This window comes from Oxyura jamaicensis, chromosome 3 (genome assembly GCF_011077185.1).
Source record: "Oxyura jamaicensis isolate SHBP4307 breed ruddy duck chromosome 3, BPBGC_Ojam_1.0, whole genome shotgun sequence".
Taxonomy (NCBI): domain Eukaryota; kingdom Metazoa; phylum Chordata; class Aves; order Anseriformes; family Anatidae; genus Oxyura; species Oxyura jamaicensis.
In genome coordinates this window covers 92,802,600-92,827,452 of record NC_048895.1, presented here as the reverse complement: position 1 = coordinate 92,827,452, position 24,853 = coordinate 92,802,600, and the positions used below count along the sequence as shown (strand labels likewise).

Genomic DNA, 24,853 nt, shown 5'->3' with positions numbered 1-24,853 from the left:
CGGTTATTCTAGACACACATCAGTGCAAGTGAAGAGATCTTAACCATGGGATTTAAAGTTTACAAAAACAGATCATTATGGGACATTTAGTGAGATGTTGTTTACAGAACTGGCATTTTATACAATTCAATCTCCTTCTTAAGACAATGACTGGTGGCTGTATCCAAATAATTATCTGCGTGTCCATTTCAACAGTTTTGTTACGTACCCCTGCAAGGATCATTTTTCACTAAGAACTCATCAAGTGCCATCCAGCCACCTCCAACACGCACCATGACCGTACTCCTCAGGATACGAACAAGGCGTAGTTGTTGAGAGTCTCCAAACTGCAAGAAAACCAAACAACCATCTGAGGATCTCAGTCGTTCAGATACTGTTCAATGCTGATAGGTTAAAAAATCAGACACTTTAAAAAGTTTATTTTGGTATTTGATTATTAGTAAATGCCAAAAATTCAAGGTTTATTTATGCAGATTATTAAAGCTGTTAAGGTTTCAAATCAGATGCTGCTGCGTTAATCCAGAGGAGATGGCAAGGTGGTAAGAAAAGAATCTCTGGTTTTATTTTATGCTTGATTCTCAAATGTCTGATCTCATACAGGAAGCACAATTAGTAACGTATTATTTAATTGGTTACAATCTGCATTTGTGCAAATTAACGAAGACCAATTTGTGTTATTTTATTGTTAAAATCTTAAGCAAACTCTTCTGCAACAGTCTAATTTTAAATGAAATCAGCTGAAAGGAAGGCATTATCACTTGAAATGATCAGTACATGGGCTGGGAATCCAATGCATTATGAGCGTTGCCCTGTTCCATCAATTGACTCATTAGAGGGATTTTTTTAGGTATAGCATCAACACTGCTCACCTATAGCCAGGTACATGTGAGGAAGGGAACATTAAAGGAGCATTGAGTCATCTTTAGGTATCACTACTGTCCTTGGCTATAAACTGTCCCTCCTCTGTCTACAAATCAAGGTTGTTCACAGCTCAGGGATGCACAAAAAGCCTGTTCCATACTATCTCTGGTACTAGTTGATTCTTCCTTCGGGCTGATGGCCAGGCCTAAGGTATGTCCTGCTCTTTAAACCCATATACCAAACCTGTATGCAGTATCTCAGTTCAAATCTGCATCAGAGAAAGTGTCCAAAATGTTGACCCCACAATCTCATGAAAATTAACCAGAAGAATTCAGTATTTTTTAGCAAACGCCACTAAAACATTTCTTTTGGTATCAGATCATCAGGCCAAGTGTAGGGCTCTCACACGCAAACATGCAGCGGACTCACTGAAACCAACAGGAGACAACTACACATTTTTGGGACAACCTTTGACCCTCGGAGAAGGCTGCTGCGTAGTTCCTACTAGTACCTACTTGCTCCAATAAGGAGACTGAAATTCTTTGAAATGTAAATCACACAGATGTGCTCCCTACTTGTTAAATGACTTCAGTTGTTTGGTACTACTTAAGCCAAGGAGAGGGAATAAGTTTAAAGGAATATTACTTTTAGGAACCAAACAAAAGCAAAGGTTGCTGTTTAATTTGATAACAATTTTTTTTGTTATAAATAAGAACATTCAAATGATAATTATCTGTAAGGGCTTTCTAATAATTCATTCAGTATCTGCATAAAAAAGAACTGTTTAAAAATATTGATAAAATTTTAAAATAGAAATGGTATCCAAATTGACAATGTTTACTTTCACTGGCTTGTTTCTAAAGAGAGTATTTTCTAGTGGTTCTAAAAATCCTTTTCCTTTTACATTCTCTCTCTTTTTTCCAACTTATTTCTTCATTTAGTTCCCATCAGGCAACTGTACCAAGGGTCAGATGCCACATCCTTTGGAAACTGCCTAGGCTGTAGTTAATTCAGACAGTGGGATCTCTGGAGAATACCAGAGGTGTCTCTCAAGGCATTTAGCCTAATAGTAGTAACTCAGTCTATTTTCTTCTCAAAACAGCCTGGACACCAACTTTCCTTGAACAATATTTAGTGTCATTTCACATAACTGAAAATCAGAGGTAAAAAACCATGAGGATAAAAACCTAAAGGAAGCCAAGTTTAAGCTACAAAACCCCCTACTCTTGACAGTAGCCATGTAACATCGCTGCCACTAGAGAAACCTTGGCCAACTTGCTGTAGGTGCTTTTCACTGTAACATTGCTTTGCACCAGCAAGAGTTAGATGCTCTCAAAAAATGCTGTATTTTTCTCAGTTCTGAGAGTACAGATGGCAGATAAGAGGATTAACATAATTTCAAATAATCTTTTCAAATCAAGGCATGTTCTGTATGTGGAAAACAGTTTAAAGAATTACTCAGATACATTGCTTGAGGCACGTGGTAAGATTATCCACCACTCTGTGCTTTCTTCCATACTTCAACAAGCTTTGTCAACAAATAAGAATGCAACTAACTTTTCAACATCTCTAGATTTTAAATGGCTAATGCTTTTAACACTAGGATATCCAGAACCGATTCCACACAGCATTGCCTTAATAAAAACATGAAGAAGAGTCTAATGAGAGTAGATACTGAGTGCCTAAGGTATTTCCATTATTACCAGGCAAAAACTATTCAACTGCTTAAGAAGCTGTGTGTCAGAATGTGCCACAGGAGTAAGCACCAGCTAGTGCTCTCCCACACCCTGTATAGTGCCACTGCAACCTGACTCACTGATCACCCAACTGACAAGAAGTATTCTTAGAAATAGGCCCAATCATTATAGATTTGCTCTTTGAAAACACTTTGGAAAAGGGAATATCCTGAACTGGAATAGCAAGCTTATTTTGCCAATTTCCAAAATATGTATTTAATAATTCACTTGCGTTAGTTTACAATATGGCTTGATCAATCAATTAGGTTCTTAATCAGTCTTCTTGATTGCACAGGGGTTTTATTAAAAATGAGAGCACTTTTCACCTTGAGTTGCAATGAATAACTGATATCATAGTGGCACATGTGCTTACTGTGAATGGCTTTTAATCTGATAGCCTAAAATAAACAAAACAAAATTTTGAAGCATTCCAATAGAAAACTGAAAATTGATAAAATAATGTTATTCTAAACTTGCAGTTTAAAAGCCCAAGATTTTTAATATGTGAATTACTGGTAAGGACCATTATCTGGTTCCTTTAAAAGTAATCTCCTTAAAAAGGAAAATGGCCAAGGAAAGCAGGTGGGGGATACTGAAAAGAAGAGATCCTGAAACAAGGAATGATCCATAGCATTTAAAGAAATACCACAGCTGACCAGCAATGAAGTAATTGAAGATGAAAGGATGATAAGACTGACCATTGCAAGCTTAAATCACTATGCGTTAGAGGAAGGGGAAAAAAAGAAAAAAAAAAAGAAAAAAGAAAAAAAAAAAAAGAAAAAACTTCATAACACATTCCACTGGTTTATATTATACCTGATTTCCCAGGAAGAACTGATAAGAAATGAAAAATGGAAGAAAGACACGATTAGTTTACAGGAAATTCTCTACATGACTCTAGAACACATGCAAACTAACACATTAGACATTCTAAATAAAGTATCTAGTTCAGAGATGAGCAGGTAGCTAGCTATCTAGAGACCGAATACTGAAGAATATTCAAGGCCATTGTTTCTTTCCCACTGCTGTGTCTGTGGTCTTTTAAAAATCACCTGCAAGCATTTTAGTATCTCATAGCCAAATATCGCGTATTTCATCTGTAATTGTTCTGGTTATTGAATCTAGGGGTAGCAGATCTTTCTCTACAATGTGATACTTTTTTTCTGTGATCTAAAATTGTTCAGCAGATATCTAACACATTTCTTTTACTTCTTCAGAAGTACAGTGTGCTCTGATAGAATGACAAGGGAGGGTAAAAGTGATCAAACACACTTTTGTTAAGGGTTTTTGAAGTACAACACAATACCACAGGAAAATATCAGTCACTATTTTTATGATACAAATAGAAAACCAGCTACAGTGTAAACACTTTGGGTATCCAGACAGAAAGTTTGCACTTTAAGGAGCTGTTGTATGTATGTATATACATGTATGCAGTTAGCTTTTAAAAATTCCCATACATTGAAAATAGTTTCTGTGGTTTCAGTGAAAAATACATGTATGCAGCAGCATTTTCCATATTTTTAGCCTATATGTTCTAATAAGAATCACATAAAATTGAGACAAACTTACAGTAAGAAAACATATAATTGTCACACAAAATTATACAAATATAGTCTATATCTTTGCAGAACCATATCATAGGAAGAATCTTTAAGCTGAAAAAACTAAGAAGGTCCTTAGGAGACTTACCCTGTATTTGTTATCCCCAATCTGTTCCACTTGAAACCGTTTTGCACATTTACATTTAGCTACCTGCCTTGTAACCTGCAAAAGAACACCACTGGCTGATTACTTTACCACTAATGTCACATTTTAAAATGATTTATATAACGGGTAAACTTGAAATTATACAGGGGGGAGGGAGAGAGAAGAAATCAAATTAATTCTTAATGAATGTGACTCCAGTAGAATAGCCTGCAATCAGAGAACAGAGAATGTACCTCATCTTCAATTTTGTCAGCATCTGTGAGAGGCTTGTAAGCATCCTTGTTTGGATGAAGAGCTGCTACAAATTCATAATAGTCAATATATCCATCACCATCTCTATCAAAAATATCTGCAACAGCACTCATTTCAAGTCGGCTTGTTGGGAATTCTGTAATACAAAAACAACAACATAGATAAATTAGCTTTTTTATTCCATTACAATGAATGGCTTCATCAAAAAGCTTAATGGGTTTTCAGGCACTTAGTGACTTCAAAAAAAAATAAAGGATTTTTTCTGAAAAAAAAAAGGCAGGATCTCCAGAAGATTCTGGCTAAAAATGAACAGTGTAGTCTGCCTTGAAGACAGAAACAGAAGGCAGTGCACAGATTAAACTACGCACTTCAACATTTTGACCTTTGAAGTGCATATAATACTCATTGATTAACAAGATAAACTATTAGTGAGGAAAGGTCAAGCGAGAATTTTAATGATAATTAAATTTGGGATGCAAGGCCTTCCCACTTCAGAAACATGCATAGTGTGTTGTGAAATCCTTCTTTAGATCAAGTTCACAGCAACAGATTTTTAATCCATACGGAGATTCTCTATGAAATGGTCAAGAAAAAATTTAAGATGGTAAACGGGAATTAAATCATGAGTATTTAGCAGAAACAGGAATTAAATCATGAGTATTTAGCAGAAACAAGATTATATCAACTGAGTTAAGTAAGTAAACTGTTTAACCTCTTGGTTGTATCAGGTTTTTCCCCTCAGCTTCTGGCAATCCATGCAAAACATCAAAAAGCAAATATCATGACAGTATTAGCACATTTACCAAAGCAGGGAAAAAATGCATCTACTGCTGTATTCTCCTACCAAATAACTTTAACATGAGGTGCTAAAAGCAGCCCAATTCTGAATCTTCACTGCTCAAAGCTAAAAGTCCCCATGATTTAAGAAAAAGGATATCGCTTAGTAAGTCCTTATCTGTTATTAGTCAATGTCAGGCATATGAACATGGCCATGGTTCATGGAAACAATAGTTTCAGAAATTACACGGTTTCCTTCCATAATTGAAACTATTCCATGTATAAAAGTCATGAATAAAGTCATGTATGAATAAAAGTCATAAAATCACATGAACTGGTTTTGAAGATATCTGAAGGTTTTATGAGGTATGTTTTACTATTCTGAATAATCAATGAAAAGTAACTATCTGTTCAAGATAGTTCAAGTAATCTGTTCAAGTAGCTAGTGCATTGTCCAATAAACCAGTAAATATTAATTAACCAATAGTATAAATGTGCCATTTGTAATCTTATTAAGAGAGAAGATTCCCTAGAACTTGAAAGAGTTTCTACAATCTAATAATATTTTCAAGTAAAATAATTATAGTTTAAATTAATCATACGTAGTGACTTAAAAAAGGAATTCTGACCTTCTGACATGATCAACCCCGTAGTATACACCATACAGACAATAAGTTTTAATGAGATGTTTCTTCTAAGTCCATCATTAAATGAATTTCAAAACTTACTTGAAGAAAGAATTCCATCAATAAATTCCTGTCTCGTTATTTTTCCATCCTGATCTTTATCAATCCTTCTAAAGAAGTCCATCACACGAGACTTCTTATGGTTCATCCATCGCATGTACTTTTTCCTCCAAATATCAAAATCAAAGTTGGCAAATTCTCTTAGCTTCATTTTTAAAAAGAGAGAGAGAGAGAGAGAGAAAACTTCTTACAGTTGAAATCAATTAATTCAGGAAAACAAGGAGAGAGACACCGTCTACATTCTTTTAAAGTTAGTTATTTAAAATGTAGGTCCTCAAAAATCTTACCTCCTCACATTTAAAATAAGAATGACAATTTTTAAAGCATGTGTCAATGTTTTCAGTTAGCTGTATTGTGCAACAAATATGGATGGTTTAAAGTATTGCCAATTTAACCCAGGTTAAACAAAATTATAAAAATATGTGCATTCTGTGTAGTCCATTGCTGACCTCTTCGAGTCTGTCCAAAGCATCATTAAGTTTTCTTCTTCTTTCCAAGGCCAGAAGCCAGACTTGCTGCCATTTGCTGACTAAAAGGTTTACCCGTGGATTTTTGGTTTCAATTTGTGCCTGGGCTGCTGATGGATATATGCCTGGTGTGGGGGAACGCTTTCCTGTTGAAACACGATAAAAAGTGTAAGTCTTACCCAGTTAAAACAAAACAAACATTCATACAAAGGGTACTTGACCATCCTAAAACCACTCCTCCTTGCCACAAATAACGAGCCCAAATCCTGATACGATTCCAACTAATGAGGTTTTCTTTAACATTGCAGGGGAAGGACCAGGGCGGTTTAAGTATTCAACTTCTGTCTAGCCCATAGCCACTAGTAGTTGCTGCACTACTGAAACTGCACAAACTAAATAATTTTTTTGCAAATTCCTTACAGAGATCTGCAAGGTAACCAAGCTAATTTTTGAAGTAGGTTCCATATAGGTACAGGCAAATATAAAATGCAAAGGGTAAGTATATCTAAAAATACAAAAAACAATTTCCTCATTTGAAGATTTGTTTTCCATTCAACTTCACTGAACAGAAGACTTTCTACTTAGTTCCATATAATTTCACAGACATGAAAAGCAAAATTTTGTCTCTCTATGTAAAATAATCTGTTTGCACTTTTAAATAATGGTAGGTTGGCAAAGACTCACTGTGGAAGTTTAATAGCACAGGAAAGTCTGAACACTATAAATACTCAAGAAGTATAGAACAAAATCTAAAAACAGAAGTGTGCTATGAAAAGTTCCCTCACGATGAAAATTACAAGGTAATTAGAAAAATCCACCCAATTTCATTAGAATGCTCTGTTGCTAATCAAACTTATTAGGTTATTAGTAATCAGTTATCTTCGTAGACAGAGTGATGGTGTATATGACCTGCCCCGAAACACTTCATTACTTACTTCCTGCTCTCCCCTTATCAAGGACAGGAATATGAGATTGTACAGGAGTGGGTTCAAGTGCCTTTCTTTTATAGGTCTTTGTAACTTTATCCACATCAGGTTGTTTTCTGGTCATTTCCTCCATGAATGTCTGCAATCAGATAGAGGTGGTTTTAATTAACAATACACAAAAGTGACCACAAGAATGTAAAACACATAAAATAGCAAAACACCAACGTTACAAGAACAGCACAGAAAGACTCTAATAATGCCAACCTAATGAAAAAGACAGATAAAATAGAGGTTTTGTAGGTAAAAAATAATCACAAAAAAACAGCAGAGTTAGGACCGCTATGCCCTGTCTGTTAAAGGAAGTCTAAATCTATAAACAGTTTGTTGGACTGTGTATGGTGAGATGGTGTACAACACCTTTAACTCAGGAGTACTCCTCTACTGTTCAGACTGCTGCTCACGTAAGTGAGATACTGCTGCACCTAAGCTGGGCTAAGCTTACAAGTATTCACTGTACCAGCAGCACGCTCTTCATAAATATATTTTAGATAACCAACCAGTAAAGCCACACAGCAACACTACTCCTAAGCCAGCAGCACTATCACCTAGTTCACATGGTTACTACTATCCTTGTCCTTAAAAGGAGTTATAAGTTTGCTTCTGGAACAATACGGCACTAAATTTTTTACTGGTTATTGTCTCACATCTGTGTTGAATAAGCTCCAAGCATATAGTATATGTAATGAAGACTCAAGTGAGCGTTTGAAAAATGATTCAGTGATTAAGAGAGAAAACAGCTAAGGAGATTTGCACTTAATTATGAAGCCTAGCTGAACGAGAGCATCTGTTTGAATGTGTAGGACGAACGTGTAGGACATACATGTCACTTAACATGCCTTACCTGATGTTCGGCTATAAGTGCTTTAACTTCCTCGATCTCCTGGGGAATAACCTCTTTATCTTTTTCAGTGAGTGTAGTCTCTGCCCACTGCAACCAGGACAGCAAAGCTTCCAGCAGTTCCTGGTTAGCAATAAGTCCAGCCAGAGCTCCTGCCAGTCTTTGTTGATGTTGTTTAGCCCATGCTAATACCTTGATACAAGAACCAACACATCAATATCTGCACATCTGAAATTCTTCAGAATGTATTTAAAATTGCCCTGCTAACTGTAAACCCAAAGCTTCCTCCCAGTACTACTGATATTTCAGTATCAAAGGTGCTAGGCGTAGTGGCTGACCACTAAATGTGCTGGGCAACTAGAACTTCCAGTTCAACCCCATTTTTGCACAAATACTCAGGTCTATGTACTACCACATGCAGGAAATAGCACATTCTGGTAACAGACCAAGAACTTGATCAAACCATACTTATAAGTTGGTAAATCATATAGGATCTGGGGTCCGTCTTCCTTGTGAACACTCCTGAAGCCATACTTTGCTAACAGCAGTATTTATAAAGTTTTTCTTTAAACTTAATGAACACACAAAAACACATTTTAGCAACTAAGATTTTGGTGCACCCTCTGAGACTTAATTGATTTGGATGATTTGAATGATTTGGAAATCTCCTAGATTAAGAACATGTTGTATTCAAATCCTCCTTAATGCAATTAGAAAATGCTTCAGGCTTGCTTTTTTTTTTTTTTTTTTTTCCCTTTGTAACTTTTAGATTTCTCTTCCTAGAAACTACTGGCTTTGTCAGATAGGAAGTGTCAGGCACTATTTCCTTTAATACATACAAACAAAGAAGCTTGACCATCTGCTTTAATTCTTAAAGGCCTATAAGTTTTAAAATAAAACCTGGGGAAGTATGGTATTCACATTCATCATTGTGGGTATTTTAAATGTTTAGTTCTTAACAGCTGGATCATTTCCTCCCAGTATAACTACCATGTCCGTAGTCAGCTATGTTCCAATCAAAAATGAACTGTTGCAAAGAAGATGGTTTGAGATAGTACTGACCTCTTCAAACCTGGCTCTGATGATTGTTATCCAGTGCTTAATGGTGGTGATGGAGTCTGGGTGGCAGATAGCCAGGATAGCTTCTCCCATACCTGTTGCTTTATTCAGTTCTGCCTTTTTCTCTTCCAGTTTCTTCATAAACTCCTAAATCAGAAGCAATAGTTTCAATTAGGTGTTGGCAAAAGTTGAAAGAGAAATCTGAATAATTTCTGCATAATCTGAAAGGCTCTGGATCAATCAAAGCCTGAACAGATTCAACAGGCAAGAGAAAGAAGAAAAATAAAATAAACAGAGGAAAGTTTAGTTTCCTTGAGAAAAGTTAAAAATGTTCAAAAAGCCTATTCCACACAAATTATTAAATGAAGCTTTAAAATCTTTACTCCACCATACTGTAAGTACTTGAAATACACATGCCCTTATTAAAAAAGAAAGAAAATCACAGCACTTTAAAGTGCTGTAAATCAGCCATGAAACAGTTAGAATCATTACTGGCAACATTTCAGAAGACTTAGTTTGTCTGTCAGTTACAGTAATTCTTCATAATAAACTATCGGGCTCCTAACAGAGGCTGGAAATGTCCAACTATAATTACATGCTCAGACAAGATGACAGAGGACTTCAGGAGCAGCTATACTAACACAAATATGAAAAACTCAGCAGCCAAAGGGGCGAGACAGAGAGAACAGAGACAGGGACTGTTAATTAACCAGCTGTTTTCAGTGGTTCTGCCATGTGGGAAAAATCCTGTAAAAGCAGAAGGATGTTTACAGCTCTGACCATCCCAGCTCATAGTCATTGATGTTCACAGGGAGTCTGGCAGAAGAAAGGGTGGCAAGATCAGAACTGAAGTGAGGGGGGAAAAAACAAAAAACGTTTTCCATCCTTTCTATAGTTCACTTTTTTCTTATTATTACTACAGTGGTTTTTACAATTCTGCCTACTTTGTTTTGTCTAAACGTTGCGTAAGTTTGCATGTCTTTGCAAGCAATGAAAAAGCCAACTACTCTCAGTGCCTGGTGGAATTGTTTTTTTATATATATTTTAAGATCTTCAAGTGGGCTACAGAACAGAAGCATATTTCTGAAAGTTTAACCTAACTGTCTTTCTCTCCCCCACTACAGGTTATTTTAGATTCCAGAAATTAGTATCAGCCAGGTCAGGTATTAGAAAATTCAGTCACCAGAACATTGTAAAAACAGATTCTACAAGTCATAATTAAATTATCCTGTGCCACTACAAATTAACTATGAAAATATCATGTATACAGGGTTTCATTACTAATTAATTTTGACTTAAGTTTCATGTCAGAGTTTAAGACTCAATCATGATAGCCGTCCTCTCATAAAACCCCGTGAGTTCTTACAATATTTCAGCTCAGAATGGTTTTGGAAATGTCGAGGTAGACTGTAGTGACAGATAACCAAAATAACAAGGGGCAGGAGGAAAACAAGCAATAGCAACACTTGTTTTCCTTGCACAACTAATCTCACACTCTGCAACACATGTTAAGCTTTCGCTTGATATTAAGCTTTCCCTTGGTAAAAGATACCAATTGTATCGAACTCTGTGGCAGTCCAGTGATTCAGACACATAGACAGGACAGGAAATGGGATGTTCCTTATTAACTAATGCAGGGCGTTACCTCACTACACCTTGCAGCCCCTGGAGACAATGGTGAGCGACTTACCTCACTGGCTGAGGTAAGTAGAAATCATTAAATCATTTGCAGTGTTCAAGAAAAAAAACAAACACCAAGTAATGGGCATAAAGATAGACCATTTGGATAAAATATGTTAATGAAGAAGCCCTTCAACAGGTAGCTGGATAAAAACGCATTAAAACTATTTTACAAGAATCACAGAGTAATAAAAAGATACATTTCATATTTTGGCAAATAATTTCACAGTAATCTAGTCCAGTTTTTTACATTAATATTACAGCATAATAATATAGACATGTAGCATATGATGCTGGTTTTAAACACCATTTTCCTTTTTGTCTTCTTAAAAGCTAATGTTAATAAGCTTAAGAGCAGAGACCACACATTCAAGACCACACATTTGCCACACTTACTGAGTGGCAAAGAAGCAGTGCCACAATCTTTCTTAGACTGACAATATCTGTATTTCTACTATTTGCCCTTTAAAAAAAGAAAATGTGGTTGGCAGTGCATCTTCTAAAGTCTACTAGAAAATTTTAAGTACCATGTGGTCACACCTGACACTGAGGTTGGTTGCGTTGTTCTAGTGATTATTCTCCCCAGCTGGACAGGGTTTCTCAGACACAAACTTTGCTTTGATTTGAGGCTCAAAGTTAGGCTTCAGTTTTGGCAACACGATTTCAAGCTTTTGTACAGAAATATTTTGTTAATTAGTCTACATTGCAAAGGGATAAATTTAACATTCCATTACTACCAATGTTGGTTTTTTTCTATCTAATGTTTCAGTTTTCTAACTAAGATTTCATTCAGCTTTTTCCTCTGTATTAAGACAATCAAAAAATGTAGCAATGTGGAGGAAAGGCAGCTAAAAGATCAATTCAATTGCATCAGAGAGCGCATTGCTACTGCCAACTTCCCCACATGGTCATACGCTGACATCTACGTATGTTTGCCAGCTGAAGAGTAACACCCGGTTTTCAGGGCCCTAAATTAAATCTGAAAACTTCTTCAAAACGTATGCTGCTGCAATCTGAATACCTTCAATACTACCTATTAAGAACAGTTAGACAGTTATATTCTGCGTGCACTCAGTGTACTACTGTTCCCAAACTCAATTTGGACAGGATGCTTTTCCACTCTTCATTCCGTATGCTTATAATGGTTATAACTTTCTTCATGGCAATAACAAACAAATCCATTACTATTATAATCTGGTCTGTGACACGATACACAATTTTATTTTTACTTTACATTCTTTGTATTATTACTACTGCACTTAAGAGGAAAAGTTTTGCATGAAAAATGCCTGCGTGTAAGCATGTGTATAGAGAGGGAAAATAGGAACTCTCATTTCTTTAGTTAGGCTCCTGACTTAGCCACTTTCCCATTTCTTCACTGCAAAATCAGTTTGGTGACCTGTAATCTAGTATCTGCAGTACCTAATGCACTGCAATATTTCAGTACCTAATGTACATGAGGCATGACAGCATGCTGTTTCACCATGACAGGAGGTTAATGGATGACAACATCATTCTGCTGACATTTACAAATGACCTTGAAAGTATATGGTCTTCTTAGCTCAATGGTGCTAAGAAGAGAGATATACTTTAGCTATTCTAACAGCCTGTGTTAAAATTGTCAGGCAGCATACATTCCAGAGGTTTTGAATTTGTCTCTAAATGATTACAGCAACTTCCTAAATGCCCATTATTTTCATAACAAGCTAATATGACTCAAACAGCAGCCCAACACAAGAATGGGCACCAAACTATCAAATTTGTTCAATTTCTAATTTCTCTATAGAAAGAGTTGCAAAAACAAACCCTGGATGCTGGATATGATTACGTGAGATAAACTTTGCCTCCTTTACTTTACATTCCAGTAGATTATTATAACAAAGAGACCCTCTTCACTTTCTTACTTACCCTGTGCTGGTCTATCAGGGTACGCAAGGCCTCTTCATCATCTGGAAGGACCCCGTGGAAGCGAAGAGCCTGCTCAGCCTCTGCCAGCCACTCCAAGAGGACATGAACAACAGAGTGGAATTCCTCTGCCTGTTAAACATAAGAAGTCACGGTCACTGATGAGGGGACCTGACAGACACACTGCAGCTTACACAAGGAGACTGAGCCCAGATTTGGAGCCATTAATCATGCAGCAGTACTGGCACATTAACTTTCCATTAAAAAGTCAGTGATATACAGTACTACATTTTCATAACCGTAAAAATACCTCATGCTTCCCAAAAAATTATAGGAAGCCTAAAAGCCTGCTCATGCTTTTAGCTATCTGATTTATAGTGTATTTGCAGCTCAGTTGAGAATGTCATGCCTTTATGCTGACAAATTACATGGGACGTGCTTTCATGGACCAGCTGGAGAGATGAGAACTGTATTTTCTGCATAGCCTAAATCACTGGTTAAGCAAAATTAACCGAGAGCCTGTTGGTAACTGACCATTTCAGGACTGGAAAGAACAAGGAAGTCGCACCTTTGGGCACAGCCACATTCAGACACAATCAGTGTCTGAGGTAGCTCAGAGTTGTTGCTACTGAGATACCAGGCAGCTGGACAAACACAGTACCCTAGGAAAAGCAGGAATTCTGTATGCAGTGGATACATCACTGTTGCTGGAGCCCCAAGACAGCATTAACCCAAGCTGTGTGTCTGCATGAGCAGTGCAGACTTAGGATGTCATGTCTGCAACCAACACACATGGACCTATTCATCTGGGACTGGTACCTGCCAATGCACACGTGCATATAGACTGTTCTAGTTCTTGAGTACACTCAGCACGGCTCATTTTCTTCTGTAATTGTGCCAATGTAAACAAGTTTCTAGTATATAAATTTACTTATTTCTAATAAAGCACAAAGGGTGTAAGTATGACTGCAATCTCCAGCTTCCTGTGAGGGGGTCATAGTTCTTAATCAAACTTCACGCTTGTCTGTAAATACTGTGATTTCCTTAGATGGTAAGGTTTTTGAAACATTTGGTTTTTATTTGTGGTATAGACTACTACTGTTAGTAATGGTAAGTACTAACAGGTATTATTTATGTGTTGTGGTAAAGGGGCAAAGACAAGGTAAACAATGCATGAGCAAGAAAATGAATGTTTTCAAATGAAATTAAATGAAATCGGATGACATGAAGTGAAAATAAAATGCATTTTTTTCAACTACACTGTGCAGTATTTTCTCTGCTTCTCATATAGAAGACATGGAAACAGCAGCACTCTTTTACCTGTCGGAGAGCCTGTTCCAGTCGCGTTTGTTTGGATACTGACAGGGCGCAAACTGTCTCCCAGCGAGTGCTTAGCTCCTGCATTTGGACTTTGACCCAGGAGGAGTCATCACGACTGCCTTCTATTAGCTCTCTGGCAGAGCGCTTCAGAGCCTGGACACTGCTTGTTCTTTTTCCCAGCTCCTTCTGGAAAACCTACGCAACACCAAGTACATTTGGAATGTTTAATTCATTAACATAATCTTTATAGAAAATAATAGCGATTATAGAAATTATTTTTTTAAAAAAAACAGCCTACTGGTTGTAAGAAATCAAAATACGCATTTAGTTCAGTCCATGCCAAGTGCAAGTGACACAAAATGCACAAGTTCTGCTCATTAGATTTCATATTAACATATTTATACTCTATCCTAAAGAAACTGGAATTTAGTAGGGAAATGTTAGGCAGATCCTGGGAATAACACATCCTGATGCAATGCATGAGAAATCTTGCCTTCTTACCACACTGGCTTTAAACTTTTTATCAAAGCAATTGATCTGACACCGTGATGAATGTGCAAGACTGCCATAGCACAGAAAGATCAGATAAAATGCTAACAATCAAGGAGAAGGTTGAAAAATCATAAAAACAGAAATAAAACCTCATCTGGGGGTCAGACTGTAGGGCTGTAAATCTGTACATATTCATATATTTATGTGAGAGTATGCTCACATTCATGGCTTGAACAAGCTGTATTTTTGTAAATGAACCTCTTAAGAAGAAATAAGACAATATGTAAATTGCCAATATTGTGCCACTGACTACCATGTAGTTATGCTATCCACTTGGACTTCAGAAGCAATTCCAGTACGTTTCAGGCTAGTTTTTATAGATAGTCTGTGTTCCCAAATACTTTCTTTCCTCACGAGAGACGAAGTTGTCTTCTCATCAAGCAGTGTTTGGATACTGGAAGTCACTGGTGGAAGAACAGGGGGACCTTCATCCTGTAAGCCTCGCAGACCCCAGAGCTCTGACTGTGTCAATACTAGTAACTTCAACAGCCATTTCTTCTGACATACTGAACTGGAGCTGCAGAACTGCGATTCAGGGGCACAGTCCTAGATCCCCTATGTGCTCCCTTCTCCAAAGACACTTCACTGACAACATACTGCAGCCAGTGTAGGTTTCCTGGGTCACAGTCTAGTTGTGTATTCCCATGCACGACTTAAGCATTGCAACTGCTTTTCTCTGTGAATATACAGCAGCTCAGCGGGTTTGAAATGCTCACTGCTGCCTTTTCAGAAGGCTGCTGGAGTCACAACAACTGCACTGGACATTTGGTTAGCAGATGTACTGAATAAAACCCTTTCTCCCCCGAAAGATTTCCAGTAAAATCAATTTCGACACTTCTTTCCATATACACACATTCATAAACGCACAGTTGTGCTTTTTGACATATTTATAAATACACAAGATAGCAGCATTAAATTGAGTATCTGAAGCTAATTGGTGCCAATCAGTTATTAACAAGATTTTTGCTTCCAAGTCTGTTTTATAGCATTTTCCGTTGTCAACATGTTTATGTCATAAAAATATTCCATGTTTCTAAAATTACAAAATAGCCAAAAAATGAATTAGTATTAGAAGACTACACTCATGAGCAGCCTCGTAATAAAAAAAAAGGAGAATATATTTGGAATTACCTTGTGATTGTCAATCAGGTTCATCACTAAATCAATGTCTCCATGTACTGGCTGATCTTCCGCTAGCTGGGGTTCAATTTTGTATAACCAATCAATGAGAGCTTGCAGAGCATCAGTAAATTGTCCCGAGAATAACAGGGCTTCCTCTAGTTTATTTTGTCTGGGGTGAAAAATGAACACAACAAGAAGAATAAACTTAGTTAAAAATCATAAGGAAAATTTTTTCAGCATAAAATTGTAACAAACAAGAGCTTTAAATCACTGCTTCTTTCCCCTTTTAAACAGTGAGGAAAAAAACAAAAGCTTAGGTCTGCAGCGGGATGAACACAATGCTTCTTTGGGCTCTGAACAGTCCCAGGCAATGTACATGTTCTGCTGACTCTGAAAGAGGCAACATTCTCCTGGCTTCCCTATACTACCCTCAGACACAGTGGCTCCTCAGGGAGACATGTAGGAGACACCGCTCAAGTGGGAATTTACCAATTAGGTTAATGGGGCTTTATCCAGTCTGCACTGACCAGCACAAAGCAGGTTCCTCAAACAGATGAGGAACTCTCATCTGTTCCTCCCCCCCCTCCCTCCCACTCTTAATTATGAAACACGCTAGCCACTCTGGTTTTAGTTTTGTGCAACAGAAGCCGTAACAAAAGCCAGAAGAATTCTTGTAAGCCTTATTCTTATCTGCTGAATAATTAGATTGGCTTTCATTTACCTTTCTACTGATTTTCCACAAATTGTGTCCCATTTATCCCTTAGCTCACTCAGCATATCATCAAGTTTCAGATTGTCATCAGCCAAAGTAGTTTTCTCTTTCAAGGAGCGTCCAGTCCTGTTTGTGGTATCATATACCGAGTGTTTGGCACCAAGAGATTTCTGGAATTCCTATAAACATGAAGAAAAAGAAAACACCCATATAGCATTCAACTGCTTATAGTCCACAGTTAATCAATTTTTGCCATATTATTTGCAATGTAAATAATAAATATTGCTGCAAGAAAATTTTAAGCTTGATACAAAGTTTTTAGTTTGCTAGTGACACAGTGCAGCTGAAATTATACAGAGCTTGATGTTAGCTGAGGCCATGCCTTTCATCCCTCTCTGCGAAAAGAAACAGCTCTAGACCTTCATGAACAACTCTAGCAAACTCCTCCCTCGATGAGTGATGGTTCCTGTCTTACCATAATTCCTAAAACCTAAATTTCAGTAAGAGGCTGCCTTGGCTGTTCAGAAGAATGTGAAAGGACTTCTAGTTTGGGAACTATGAACTGAGCACTCTTCACACTACATTTAGGCATTTTAAGATTTCAAAGTAGTGTAGAGCACGCTGGAGGCTACAAACATTATTCTGTTTTATCTCAGCGTGGACAAAATGGGTAACTTCGATCCATGAGCATTTAACCTTCCTAAGACTGAAGCCTATTACAATTAGGAAGAATTGTATGCCAAAATTATACAGGTTTAGGTACAAGAAGCAGCCATATGGCTTCCCAAATAACACAGTTTGGGGTGGAAGTCATGATCATAAACAGGTTACTGTAATCCAGGAACTCTGGAAGAGTGATGGTGACACAGCAGCTGCATTTGCCTGCCTGCTCTGACAGCTCCTTCTGCACAGAGCTTCTGGAAGCTTTGCACAGGCACAGAGGAACACACAAAAACTTCTGATACCAGCAGAGAAGTCAGCAGAATGACAGAGTACATAATGAAATAAATGAACACTAACAAAGGATAAAACCAGCTCTACATTGTAGTTTTTGAATGGTAGCAATGCCTGAAGTGCTTTAATCCACACCTTCATGAACTGCTAGTAGGAAACCAGTATAGCAAAAAATCCAAACATTGCTTTAGGAACTCCATATATAGAGAATTTAATAAATATTCTTTTTTTTTTTTTTAATAATAATAATTAAAAAAAAAAAAAAAACACAGGCCAAAAGAGTTTTTGCTCAATGTTTGTTAAAATGGATTTTCCCCTGATTCTCAGAGCAACGTTTAATATCATAAAATCCAGCATGGAAAGATTACCAGTTAAAACCCTTAGTAATTCCTGAGGGCACATGAAGATTGCAAAGACTCCACATGGTCGCTGCCAGCACATGCACGACTGCTCATCTCCAACTTGCAAGCTATTCCCAGCTGCTCTGCACTAGCCTGTGCCGTGGTAGCTCATGCCTCTTTCACCAGCTTCCCTATCTGTTCACACAGTCATCTACTGATTTTAGATGTCACTTCATGTCAGGGAAAGCTCAGGTGCAGTGGAGATGCGTGAAATACAAGGAGGTAGGCATTGGGTTATGATGTGGGGATGGTATGCTAACTTTACCAAAGATGATTCAAGGTTCCTTATTTACATCTCACTGCACTGTCCTGATTTCATGGTTATTTCAGGATCCAGAGGGAACTGAGGATTAGAATCTATCAAAAAAAAATCAGCATTTGTTTTGTAATCGAGTATCTCCCTATTGTCCTTTCATTTTCCTCATATAAAACAAGCAGTCGTGTTTTACGGAAGAAGACGAACACCATTGTCATCCTAGAACTACTATAAAAATAAAAAGCCTTTTCAAAATTAAAATAACCAGATTCTTATGAGAGTTTCTTCAAAACAAATGACGCACACGTTAGTGCTCCCGTTGTTTGATGGGGTTCATTAACTACTTAAAGCTACATGCACAGTGTTCCTTGATTTGCACAAAGAAACACAACAAAATTGTTGTCAGAGGAGGAGCATGCATTAAAAACAGATTTAAAGGTGAACAAGGGGTTGCAGTCAATTCACTCTTTGAGACACTGCACACTCTGTGCCAAATCTACTTTCACTCGATTTCACAGAGGTATAACTGAGAGTAGATTTTGGTTAAAGACATTGCAGCTGCCAAGAGCAGACAGGTAAGATGAATGAAATCTCAATAATTAGTAAGTTACCTTCTAATGAAGACAGGACCATACAGATAAAACTAGTTAGGTTCACAAAAATGTACTGTAAGGAACATTCAGCATTAGCGCAGAAATGGATTGGCTAACCTAGTAAGGGATTTTCCACTCCTGACTTCTAAAAATGAGGAAAAATTGCAGATAAACAGACCATGAATAACCCCCCAAAAGTCCCTGGCAATGCACTAGATATGAGTGAGAGAGAAAACATATCTTGGCTTTTCTCTTTCGGGGCTTTCTTTTTTTTTTTTTTTGGCAGTAACAACTGGCAAAGAGTGAGTCCAAATCAGTGCTTACAGCACACGCACAGCACACATTCGGTATAGATAGTAAAATCACTAACTAAATGGAGCAAGGACACCTTCAAGGCTGGACAGAAAAGACAAAGACAGACAAAAGAGGGGATATGTGGGAGTGGAAGGAAAGGATTCAAAATACAAGGAAGGACATTACAGTGTTGGGAGGTTTGACAGCTCGTTAAAAAACAATTGAGATGATTTCTTGGGGGGGCTGGGGAGGGTGTTGTTTGAAGTTTAAAGTCACAGAGTTCACCAGACTCCCTCTCCTGTACACATTCATCTTTTTCCTCCGAATAACCAGTTTCAATCCTAGTGCCCCCGTGCTACATTCCAGCCCATTCCGTATAATAAAGGAGATTCAAGCAACTTAAGCAGCTATTCTCTGCAGGTATGCTATATGAGAGGAAGCTGGAGAAAATCTGTCACTGAGGAAACTGATGAATCTGACAGCCTGTCTGAGGAAGTTTGGGCTCATAAAATGTACTGCTGTAGGTACAGAGAACAAGTAGGCTATCAAGTTTAAAACTTCAGAAGAGAAGAGGAGAATTAAGACAGTGTGTCAATCCCCAGGGCCAAGAAGGACCTCAAAGCTAAGTCACAATGTGTTTGCCATACTTGTGAGGAGTTTGAACTTTATTTAAAGAAAAAAAAAAAAAAAAAAAGGAGTGGAAGGATTAAAAGATTGATATAGTCAGACAATACAAGAAAGAAGATCTGAACAGAGATTTTTCTAAATCCTCAGACCTGACTTCAAGTTCTGGCAACAACACCTATCCCAGAACAAACTGAAATTGCAGAGTTAGCATAACAGAATGTTAATGCAGGTTTTATCTAAAAGTTTTAACACCAAATGTAGGTAAAACTTTTTTTGTTTGACCTGCAGCCAACTTCCCCATATAAAGTAGAATATTATCCTGTTTGATAAAAAAATACTTAAATCATCATGGAAGCTGAGAGATGATAAAAATGTGAAGCAGACTAATGCAGTAAGCAAACGTTAATGCTCAGAGCAAGAACTTATCAGAGGTAAAAGCAATTATCAGAAACTACACGTAGAGGGTGTAGAGAGCTGAGATGCAAAACCTTGAGTATATTGTGCAGAATAAAATAATAGGAATAAATGCAGAACACTGCATTTTCACAACATGAAAAGTAAAAGTAAACATATGCCAAAATCCAGAAAAATAAGTGATCTTTCAATACTTGTCTCTGATGCAACTGCTCCAAGATAAATATTTAGACACAGCCTGTCTCTGAAGATTCTACATCATCCACTTGATCCTCCCTAATATATTATTTTAGGCTGTTTACGAAAGTAAAAATGAAGTAAAGACTTTCTCTGTCCTTTGTTTTGTTCTACATCTCCTATAACTGTAGAGCTTCCTTCACTTTTACATCAACTTTATTTGTTTGAAAAGCCATGTCAGTGGCAGAGATTTTTACACTTTCTGCTCAGTAGCTGGATTTGTGAAAAAGTGGTCCCAGAATTTTTAATCCTATACAGAAAAACATCTTTTTCTACTAAAACTGTCACTGTACTTTCTGGAGGATTTCATTAATACTTCCACTTGACTTAAAAAGTAGCTGTTGATCAAAATACAAGATTATTTTTCATTTTTGAGGTTGTCCTATAGTATTAAAAGGAAAATACTAAACAAAGTAACTGGATGGTAAATTTGTGTTGTAAGGACCGGAAAAAGCCTGTAACCTCTTCAGGGATTCCTCTTCTGAGAGAGTATTACTTTCTCTTTTCAAAGTTTAATGTATTTTTATGTCTTTCCTTTTCATCATTAACCATTCTAACACAGACCAGGTTCTGTTAAGAGCTTCTTTGCCTCCCCAACTGTAACACACCACCATTTAATTCAATGCTAATAAACATTTCACTGTAGTGAGGCCATAAGTTTACTTCCTTTACTGACTGAACAGTACAAGGTTGAGACTTACATCTCAGTGGGCATCTTGCATTTCATCAGTCATGACTCACCTTATGCTGCGCAAGCTGCATCTTTATTTTGTCAGGGTCGTTTGCAATTTCAAGATCAGAGTCCAAAGATTTCTCAGATTCTTCCAGCCACTCCATAAGTTTGTGCCAAGCTTCATGGAACTGCAGGAAAGTGAGATTTGCATAGGTGTAGAAATGCACTGGTACATAAAATAGTCCATAAACATTAAGCCCTGACCAGTTATTTACAGGCCAAACAAGTACCCTGCAGACTTGGGAAAGGCTTGGTGGGATTTTTCTCCTTGGCTTCTCAAAGAGGGACTGGCCCAACCATCAGCTCTACTAGACATAGTCTCCTTTTGCCCAGGAGAATCAGCAAAATCAGCAACTTTTTATATACATGATCTGTATGCCTAGTGTGCCTCTTTCACAGACACATTGGTAACTTCTGTTGATGTGTTGGTCATTTTGATTCCTACATTTTTAGTAATGAATACAAAATACAGCAAGAATGGGATTTAGCTATTGCCTGTATGGGACAACAGCTGTAAATCACTGGGGAAAACTGCCTGGATGATTGCCCAAGACTTTCCCTGAGACATTCATAAATGTTCTCATTATATCAAGTACTATCTTGACGGGCACAGAACAGATTCTTGATCTTCCTTCCTTTCTCAACAACAACAGTGTTTCAGGGAAGGAAGCAGGGAAAGACTAAAGATTCAACCAGCTTTCACAAAGTGGCAGCCCTCTGGGACCGGATTTTTCCAAGCCTGTAATTTCTCTCTCCATGTCTCTTGAAATTTTTTCTTCTCTGGGCTGCCTGCACATGAAAGTACAAGAAACCAGTTCAGAAAACTGTTAAGTCTCTAGGACCCTGGTGTTCAGGGCTGTGGATCAGGCGTAAGTATTCCTTCCCTGCTCAGCACAGATAGTTGTTATCCTAAATGAATAAAACTCATTGTATTTAGCTCTGTAAAAGGATGCAGGGATGTAATTTTCTCCACTGTCCATCTCATTGCAGAACCGCCACATGTATGAATGCACAACAGAAACTGCTGGAAAATGAATAATGTTTGATTGGTTTATGGCCTAATTTATTGCTCAGAAGAGTTCTTATTCTATGATCTGAGTGGCAGTTAACAGTGAACATGAGAATGTGGTTTGGCTGTGAACATGACCAAAGCTCCATGTGATTACAAAAAGCTCGAACTTCCTATTGATGTTTCAATATATTACATTCCTCTCACACATTTTGCATCTTATCATTTATGTTCTTCAGTGAGGGAAACATGAATCTACGGAAAAAAAATGAATGCTCCCTGGTGAGGGAAGTCTGTAAAAACCTCTCTGGGTTTGGAAGGAGATAAATGCAGAAATCTTACCACACAGAAGATAATGGTCTAGTAACTACCAAAAGAAATCAAGGAAGTGATGTGTATTAACTAGGGCAAAATATAAACCCAAGAAGAAAATGTGAAGCAATATTCTCACAGACTACTTAAAGGGGTTTGACATATTCTTTAAAAGCTAAGTGGTCGATTGTGTAACTTCTTTTTGAGGACAGATGGCACTACTAATCTACATCTGGAAGCCAAACTGTAACTTTCTTCTTTCGACCATCCCGTACTGCAGACAGAAGTCACTGCTCAAGTTGAAAATGAAGCTTTCACCTTCCAAATGAAGTGCACCATGATTGAATCACTGAAATTGCTCCACTAACCAAGAGCCTGTTACACTAACCCAGACTTACATAAAAGTGCTTTAAAGCACCATATACTTCAAGAGTCTGGTTGTAATTTCAGCTAAGTTCAAAGAATTGTACAACAGCTGTTGTTCGATTACCTGTTTGGCTCGTTTCCTTGCATCATCCAAAGCTCTTCCCCTTTCAACTAAGCGTTGGACTACTTTTTCCCATCTACTCTGTACACTAATCAGCAGATTCTTAATAAGGACAACATCCTGTTTCTGGCTGAAGTATTTCAAATGGGTTCCAGTTTTGTCCAGTTCTATGATCTGATCTCGATGAGAATTCACCTCTGTGGCAAAAACCTTGGGGAAAAAAGTAGAAAATTACTCTAAATATTATGTTGCTCATATGCTGGGTAAACACTGAAAAAACAGTCTGATAAGGAATGATGTAGTACGACTATAAAATGCAATTTTAAACAAAATAAATGTTTCTGAGTGCTAGTGTTACAGGGCTCATTTGAACATTGTTAAAGTATTTCTGCAGAACGGGAGAAAAACATTACACATCTGTTTCTTTACATACCTTGTGTTCATCAATTTGAAACAAGACAGTGTCCAAGATAAGACTTGGCCGAGAAGCTGCAGTTAGAGTTTGCTCTGCCTGAGTAAGCCAGTTGATGAAATCTTGAAGTGAGTTGTGGAACTCCATTGCTAAATTAAGAGCTTCTTCCAGTTTGGTCTGTAAAGATAGGTCATATTTTAACAGCATTTGATATTGTGCAGGGGCTTCAGCCAAGTAAACTATTTTAGTTTAGCATTTTGGAGTAAACCATTTTATTTTAGCGTTTAGTTTAACATTTTTAAGCATTTTCCCAAATCAAAGTTTCTGAGTTTTGTATTTTAAAATAACAGCCTGTATTTGAGCACATTAAAGGAGACTGAAAAGTAACAGCGAAACTATATGTATGATAGATGAGTGTAAACTACAGCATCTAGCATAAAATTTCTATGCTAGAACATTTCAACTTCTAGCAGTTAATCATAATGAAACATATGGATTCAAAATCTTGTAAACAAAACCAGTAGAATATCACAAATCTAAGGTGGCAGTACACTTGGAAGAGCCTCAAAGAGGTCATCTTACTTTTTTCTCTTGCACTAAAGAAAGAACAAGTTTGCCTAGACCACTTCTCTTTAACAATGCACAATTGTCATTGTGGTTGCCTGAACTGAGACTACTTTTGGATACAGGGTTTTTTGTTGACTATGAAAGAGTAGTCAGATTTTCAGTTGTACTGCTGGCTGAGCTGAGCACTCCAACCTTACATCTTCCTGCAAGAAGGCAATCATATTATGCATTAATTAGTCTGACACTCTTCCGCTATGCAGTTACCTTAGTAGACATCAGAATTCTTACTTTAAAATATGACTAAATTGTGAGTTAAGTATTTGTGCTTTACACACATCAAGGCTGTACAGAGAGTTCAAGTTCCTCTGTTTGTAATTACTGACTTTCTTTGTGTTTGACTGAGGTAGAACAAATGCACTATACTTCGTGAAGGAATGAAAGCAAAATGAAATTAATAATAAGAAAACGTATGGTGCACTTCAGTGAAATCATGGTATTGATCTGCATTAGAGCAGAAGGTAGTCACTTGAACTAAGTGGCAGAAGGCCAAGTGTTTGGGATTTTTATGAAAAAAAAAGGATAAAAGCCAGAAAAATTAACACATCAATTCTGTACAGAGAAGGAAATAAACTTGAATGATCAAATAATTTTATTCCTTCTCTCCTGTCTATGATCACTGTAGTAAAAACCAGAAAAGCCCTCACCCTGTAAAGTGAGTATCATCAGTGTCAGTGAACATATTTCTATGGAACAACCTTCTGCCCTTCTCACCTGCCCTCACCCCCAGAGAAGGATAATAAACATACTGAATTCCATTTTTTCCCAGTACTTGCT

General features: G+C 37.3%; 1 protein-coding gene across 12 annotated transcripts in view; it reads right to left on the bottom strand.

Moving 5' to 3' along the window:
- The window catches only part of DST (dystonin), a 296,284-nt gene that overhangs the window by 9,192 nt on the left and 262,239 nt on the right, over positions 1–24,853 (bottom strand). For 8 of the 12 annotated variants that reach the window (XM_035322491.1, XM_035322490.1, XM_035322492.1 and 5 more), the window contains 16 exons: positions 23,474–23,629; positions 23,044–23,250; positions 21,241–21,360; positions 16,733–16,902; positions 16,021–16,180; positions 14,338–14,532; positions 13,021–13,149; positions 9,436–9,579; positions 8,377–8,565; positions 7,485–7,614; positions 6,532–6,695; positions 6,065–6,227; positions 4,541–4,695; positions 4,290–4,364; positions 3,414–3,431; positions 209–326 (listed from right to left, as the gene is read on the bottom strand). In XM_035322491.1, coding sequence (XP_035178382.1) covers positions 209–326; positions 3,414–3,431; positions 4,290–4,364; positions 4,541–4,695; positions 6,065–6,227; positions 6,532–6,695; positions 7,485–7,614; positions 8,377–8,565; positions 9,436–9,579; positions 13,021–13,149; positions 14,338–14,532; positions 16,021–16,180; positions 16,733–16,902; positions 21,241–21,360; positions 23,044–23,250; positions 23,474–23,629 — 2,293 coding nt within the window. Of the gene's footprint in view, positions 1–208; positions 327–3,413; positions 3,432–4,289; positions 4,365–4,540; positions 4,696–5,271; positions 5,305–6,064; positions 6,228–6,531; positions 6,696–7,484; positions 7,615–8,376; positions 8,566–9,435; positions 9,580–13,020; positions 13,150–14,337; positions 14,533–16,020; positions 16,181–16,732; positions 16,903–21,240; positions 21,361–23,043; positions 23,251–23,473; positions 23,630–24,853 lie in introns of all 12 variants that reach the window. The other 4 variants (XM_035322484.1, XM_035322486.1, XM_035322487.1 and 1 more) reach the window with 1 other exon arrangement.